The 7,187-nt window shown below is 41.9% G+C and overlaps 1 protein-coding gene across 5 annotated transcripts in view; it reads right to left on the bottom strand.

Moving 5' to 3' along the window:
• Nucleotides 1–4,482: 4,482 nt before the first annotated feature.
• CPNE4 (copine 4) overlaps nt 4,483–7,187 on the bottom strand; it is a 271,371-nt gene continuing 268,666 nt past the window's right edge. For all 5 annotated transcript variants that reach the window (XM_081882992.1, XM_081882989.1, XM_081882993.1 and 2 more), the window contains one exon: nt 4,483–5,076. In XM_081882992.1, coding sequence (XP_081739118.1) covers nt 4,945–5,076 — 132 coding nt within the window. In that variant the 3' untranslated portion in view covers nt 4,483–4,944. The remainder of the gene's footprint in view (nt 5,077–7,187) is intronic.

The raw sequence follows: 7,187 nt of genomic DNA, 5'->3' as shown, positions 1-7,187 counted from the left end.
TGCTCAATGGTCATATGAATGTGCAGTTTGGCAGAGATTTCAATCCATGGAAGAGAAGCCACAATGGATGCCTTGTCTTCTCAAAACAAAATTGTTCTCAATTAGGAGACAACTGATCTTCTAGTCTGAAGGTATATGTTGCTCCTCTTTTCCTTCAGGAAAGGGCCACATCTCCAGGACGGAGAATCCCAAACCTCCTAAGTTGAATCTCAGCCCATGTAGGGATGGGAAAGACCTCCTGGCTGAAACCCAGAAGAGCTGTTGATGGACCAAGTAGAGATAATACTGAGCACAATGGTCCCATGTTGTGACTTGGTACACGGTCTTCCCATGTAAGACTAAGGTCTTTCTTTGTGATGCTGAAGTGCAGGGGAAGTTGTATGGTGTAGCAATCGGCAATCAGATTGCGACAAGAGATTTTAACATAAAAGGCAGCCGTGTAAGTGAATGTAAGTAATGTATGAGATGAAGCGAGACAGTGTGTTCAAAGCTTAATGGACTGTGGCACGCAGGGTTTTAAAGTCAGATTTGAAGTTCATTGTACTAGATGGAATGACTCAATTCAGTAAGATATTAAAGGTTTGGGTGAGGATAAGAATGGTAAAATATGCAGATATAAGCCACAAAGGGAGGGAGAGGGAATCTCCTTTCACATCTTTTGCTAGATTTCACTTAAGACTGCTCTGCCATTAGGCTGCTCAGGACAGGTCTCTCAATACATTTGGAAGCAAATCCACAGCCCTGGGCACAAATGTAATGTTGAAATCCTAAAACACACACACACACACAACCCCGAACTCCCTCTTCTGTCACTCAAAAGCTCAGTTATGCAGATACTTTCAAATCCAATTCAGAATAAATTTTCAGGGTTGCCTTAATTCATGTCTCTTCTAGACATCCTGTTTATTCAGCACTCATCCTGATTACCTGGCTAAAAGCTTTCGTGGAGATTGCATTTAATCTGTATTGACCATTTATACTGACTTGTTTGCAGGGAGGTTATATGACAACGAGCATTTATCCTGCATTCATCCTGATTTACTTTCGATATGTTTATTCTACATGCTCCCATTAATCATTTCTTCTATGCTTTTCGGTTCATTTCTCCATCACCTTCCCAAACTGCTTCTTTTTAAAAGTGGATTTGTCGCACTGGAGTGACAAGAGCTCTTTGATTTGCTCTAATTGTGCAAACCTAAATTTCCTGATATGCGCTTGAATTACAGGGTATGCTCCTGTAAAATACGCACGGTCTGCAGGTGCCCTCATGCCTCGAGATCTGGAATTTAGGTAATGAACTGAAGCAGCGAACAGAGGAGCAGCGGGTGACTCAGCCTCCTGACCGCTGGGTCGCTGCTGCTTACTGAAATAGAGGGGAGGGTGTGCTGCAGAGGTCAGTGTGGTGCAAATGCACTGGCAGCACAGGGGAGTTGAGTTGGCTCTGCTGGTGTGTTTGTGCCATGCCCGCCTTGCCCCATTTCATCTTCTTCCTGGTAAGAAGCAGCAACTCAGCTGTCAGGAAGTCAGGTGAACATCTTCTCTCCACCATGCTGCCCACTACTCAACATGCCACCACCAGCTCCAGGAACAGATTTGAGGAGAGGTGTTCATTCCCCCCCCCCCCCGCTGTCCAGAAAGAAAAGGCACTTGGGTGTATATCTGTCACTTATTACAGACCCCCCCCCCAAGTGTCCCTGTTTCCCAGGGACAATCCCAGATTTACAGAAGCCATCTCTGTTTCTGATTTGATCCCAGAACGTCCCGCTTTTCCTTAGGACCTCCCTATTTTCATCTGAGACATGTTCAAGGGTATGGAATAGGAATATGGAATTGGATTGATGTCGGAGGGTACGTTATTACTTAATTTTGTTTCTGCATCATAAAGTATCAGCAGTGAGTGCCCCTTCTCCTTTTTCACTCTGGGGAACAGACAATGGCTTTCTAGTTTGATTCCAGCCCAGTGCAAACTTGCACACATTTCTTCAGGCATTTTTGCAGCTCCCTCCAGTGCCCTTAGTCTTGCTTTTAAGAAAGAGCCTTGAAGATCTCCATACTCTGATTGGTAGTGGTGCCCACCTGTGGAACGCCCTCCCCTCAGATGTCAAGGAAATAAACAACTATCTGACTTTTAGGAGACATCTGAAGGCAGCCCTGTTTAGGGAAGTTTTTAATGTCTGATGTTATATTGCTTTATTATTATTATTATTGATTCTATTGGGAGCCGCCCAGATGTGTGGGGTATAAATAATAAATTATTATTATTATACTAAATCAGTCAAGAGCTAATTCCTTTTCTGCTGAAGAAAGAAGTATTAAAGTAGCAACAGAGTGTAAAAAAATAAAACACATCCCCATTTTGTCAGTGCTTCTACTTCAGAAAGTATGTAAGAGTGGATTATAATGAAATTATTTACTATAATCTTAGTTTGCTTCTTCCCAGCCCGCCTCATCCCTCCCTCCTCTTTGCCTCATTGCTTAAAAGTATTTTCTTCAATCTGGGAAGTCTTTTGTGTCCAGAGTGCAAAGACAATATACTTTTGACATATCACATAGCATCTTATTCATGAGATTAAATTCTGATCCGCAACTAGGGGGAAAGAAAGAATGAACCATGGGGGCAAGGATTGATGTGGAAAGGACTCCTGTGTCACGGCACACATGCAGAACCTGCCATTTTGCGACTTCAGCCCCAGAGAGTTTGTTCCAAACATGATGAGTGAGGTGTATTGTGTTGAAAACTGCTGACGTGCCATCAAAAACGAAAGTCCAGGACCTTAGGTGGAATTTGGGATGCTCAGCCTTGTGTTCACACGTTCTTACCAGCTCATCTAGTAGGTAACTTCTTGTCCTAAATGCCAACTCAAATGCAGCCTCTTTTCACGCAACTTGATTATATTTTAGAAAAACCTTGGCTAGGCAGATAACCTTTCACGTTCTTCTTACTATTAACGAAAACCCATTTGTGGTATAAAAAGGTAAGAATGTGGTGGAACTGGGCAGACGTCTGCTTGTTGCTCCTCGGATGTACAGTTTAGGAAACGGAGGCAAAAAATGACACATCCAAACTCTTCCTCAGTAGCTCACGGAGAAGCTACAAATGACACACAGAAATCTCCATTGTTTTTAAAGAGACTAAACTATATTTTCTCTGGAAGCTGGTAGAGAGAAGTGAGGACTAAGTGGTGGGAGCCTGAAAGCCGCTGCATTTGGGAGAGTCGATGTGATTGAGGAAATTATTTTTCAACAATAATGCAGGTGGCCTGCACGTCAGCTAGAATCAATGGACTCAGACCTCGAGTGGCAGTTGAATTAAGAGTGGCTTAAATTAGAGGCAGAGTAATACAACGACAGTACTCAGAACACCTTGCCGGAGACCTGGGGTAATTGCTTTCTTCCCTTCCTTACTCCACCCTGCAAGCCATCGTTGCACAACATGCATGAGTCACACCCTGTCCTGGAGATGACACAGGATAGCAAGCCTGTTGTTAAAATAACGTGTGTGCATCAGCAAAGATGGACAGGGTTTAATCCTGCTTGGCTTTGCGATCCGAGATCAGGGGCTTAAAAAGAAAGGATGGGGAGACTTGCAAATTACAAGGGGTTTTGACAGTTGGGTCAAGTTTGGGAACAAAAAAAATGTTGCCCATTCCTGAGCTATATAAGGGGGGAAACCACCCTTCTAAAATTTGGTTGGGCACAACTTTCTTTGCAATAAGTTGGAAATTATTGAGTTGGCCTGAGGAGGAATGCAGAGGGTAAACACATCAATGGACTTCCGGGAGATTTTAAAATATTTTTTTGAATAAGTAATTTCCTTACACCCTTTTGTGCATTTTTTTCAACTGCTGAGATAGCTCAGCTGGTAAACCATGAAGCTCTTAATCCGACTCTACTCTCATCTTTTCCGACTCTACAATTCTATGGTTCAAATACTCCTAGTTTTGGGCCTTCAGAAACACAGAATGCCTGTGTAATAATCAGCCTTTCAGTGACCTGCTGTGTTAAAGCCATGCAGTTTAGGTTCCATAGTGTCTACACAAAACTGGCCATTGTGCATGAATGTAATGAAACAAACAAAATGTTAATGTTACAAACATGATCAGATGTGTCCGAAACATAGTCCACCAAAATTCTGTAACAGCTAGCCATGGCTATTTTTAAACATGACATGGCATGCAAGCCTACTGGCCAGTTAAGACGTATTGCAGCTGCTACAGTCTCCTGCTGTTACAGAAATTGTGTGCATCTCTGGGACTTTCTACACAGTGCCCAAACTTTCATAATATTGGCTGTTTTGAGCACATCTTTTACAAGCTGTTGTCATGTTTGTTACAGAGATCTTAGATTCATGCTTGGAAGTAAATCTCCTAGAATGTTCTGGTGTGATTTTCAATTTATTTTGTTATTATTTGAAGAATGGAAGAGTCGATGAGAATTTTTCAGCAGGCAGATTTGTGGCAAGAAATAAATAAACACAACAACTGCAAAACTGTGTTGTTTTTATTTTGGAACATGCAAAATACAGTCCATGCACCTGCCATTTTGAAAAAAAAACCAAAACCTTTTCATATCATAGCAGATAAACCCAAAGACGTTTTGGCTATCAACTTCCAATAAATGTTTCAAAATGCTTTACAGTGTAAAGATAATAAGAAATTTAGCAAAATTTCAACAAACCTGTATAAAAAACAGATACAGATAACTTTTTTTTTTCATTTCAAGGCGACATGCTGTAAGGTAAAGAGTTATAATTTTGTTTTTGTTTTTGTTTTCATAAAAAGTCTTCAACAATACAATTGCTTTAACCTTTACCGGCAAGCCTTTAGGCTACACATGCAAAAAAAATTATTTGAGTTAAAAATCACCAAAACGTGCTATTTTCATTTAAGTACAGTAACTGTAAGTAGTAGCATATCTGAACTCTGTAAAAGTGTCCAGGGAAGGTCATGGAGCTACTGTCCTGGAAGACTCATACTCTGACATACATTTTGGTTTAATCGCTTTCCCATTGTAATAGTCCACCACTTGGTTTGGAACTTCAGCCAAAACACTTTTTGCTAACGCAGCTGGAGAGGCCTGCAGGAAATGGCAGAAAATAACAGTTGTTAACACACTTCTACCTAAAATGTGCCGTTCCACACACATAACCCCATAACCAACAGGGTTGTGATCAGCACAACTATGCTGGCCTTTAAGATGCAGGTTATTCCACCTCAGTCTAGCCAAACACCCGTGAGCATATGATTAATGCTGCAAATACAAGGCTTTGACAAGGCTGCCCAGTTCCCCCCCATGCATATGGGGCTAACTTGTCCACAACAACATCAAGGCCTCTGATGTAAGGCTATGTTGTCATTTGCTTTGTGTAATCACACTAAGATGGGGTAAAGCATCCAAGTCATTTGGCATCCATCTGGTCAGCTGTTTGTGACGACTGAGCAACTTTGGGTATTATTGCCCTAATCATCACTATGGCATGCAAAGGCCTTCCAGTTCTATTGAAGTCTTTGGGTCCTTTAAGCATTAAATGATTTTTCACCATGCTTCTATTTTGCAGTACACTCCACCTGCTTATATTTTTTATTAACGTGCAAAAGAAACTGCATTTCTGCTAGCAGGAGAAACATCAAATACTTCCTGTAGTCTACCCTTATCTGTTATTGTTCTGTTACCTATATGCATGCATTTGGTAACATTTCTGAAATATATAGCATTCGGTTTAATGTATTTGTTGTGGTTTACTGTTCTAGAAGTCTACATCCCTGTGGAATGTTCAGTATTTATGCTTTAATTTCATCTTAGTTGCTGCTTTGGTTTTTGTAACAATTTTTATGCATTACCCAAATTTTGAGTCGTTAAGTTTGCATTGTCACAGTAAGCTTTTTTATATATATTAAAAACTGTTAGCCTTTTCGTTTACTGTCAATTTGGGGGGTGTCTAATACGCCCAGTCGCCTAATACGCTGGAATCTACAGTAGATCCTGGATTTTTGCATAAACTCTGGAAGTCCTGCTAATAGTATAAACACATATGATGGAAAACACACCTAAAAATCATAGTATGCTGAATAAACAAGATTAACACGTGTACAAGCCTAGGTGGGCCTACTCAGAAGTAAACCTCAACTGAGTTCATTGGAACATACTCCCAGGTGAGTGGGTATAAGGTTGCCACCCCTCTATTTACTTATTTTTAAAGTATTCAAGTTGAAAATACAATACAAAATGAAACAACTGTGCACAATGAACATTAGATCTGCGTTTTTATTTCATTCATACATATGCAAGCGCACACTTCGGTTCGAAAGAAATGCAGAAGTAAATTCTGCTTGAACCTCCTTTTGATTCGATGGGATTAACAGTATAGCCTAGAAATCTAGCAGTCTTTAAAAGGCGAATTTTTCATGGCGACAACGGTTACTTTCTTTCTGGGATGAGAGTTGCTCAATGCCAACATGGCAAACTTCAGAGCTGCGTGACAGAGGACCCTGTCTGCCGAGACAGCGCTATCTGGCAATACCTTTTCTACGGCTGAATCCCCAGCTACAACCTAGCAAGACGATAATGGCATTTATCTTCTCAAGCTGGAGCTTAATGAGGGTCACGACTCTTCTCACTCGCTCACTGTCTCGCTCCTGTGCAGTTCTGTAGGATGATGGGAGCCTTGAAGGAGCTTCCAAGCATCTGTCTTGTTCTACTAGATTAAAAGCTCATTGTAATGGCCATCCTTGACCTATTTGGAGCAGCTAATTCCAGTGCACAGATGCTGAGGTGGAGAATCTTAGCTGTCTACTTCACAAGCAGAGTTCTAAAACCACTGAACGGCCCTCCTGCCTTCAGATACTAAAAAGGTAAAGGTAAAGGGACCCCTGACCATTAGGTCCAGTCGTGGCCGACTCTGGAGTACGGTGCTCATCTCGCTTTACTGGCTGAGGGAGCCGGCGTACAGCTTCCAGGTCATGTGGCCAGCATGACTAAGCCGCTTCTGGCGAACTAGAGCAGCACACGGAAACGCCGTTTGCCTTCCTGCCGGAGCAGTACCTATTTATCTACTTGCACTTTGACGTGCTTTTGAATTGGTAGGTTGCAGGAGCAGGGACCGAGCAACGGGAGCTCACCCCATTGCGGGGATTCGAACCGCCAACCTTCTGATCGGCAAGCCCTAGGCTCTGTGGTTTAACCCACAG

This window comes from Podarcis melisellensis (assembly GCF_964234715.1).
Source record: "Podarcis melisellensis genome assembly, chromosome: 12".
NCBI lineage: Eukaryota > Metazoa > Chordata > Lepidosauria > Squamata > Lacertidae > Podarcis > Podarcis melisellensis.
Note: the sequence above shows the minus strand (reverse complement) of the source record. Positions and strands in the feature narration are given on the sequence as shown.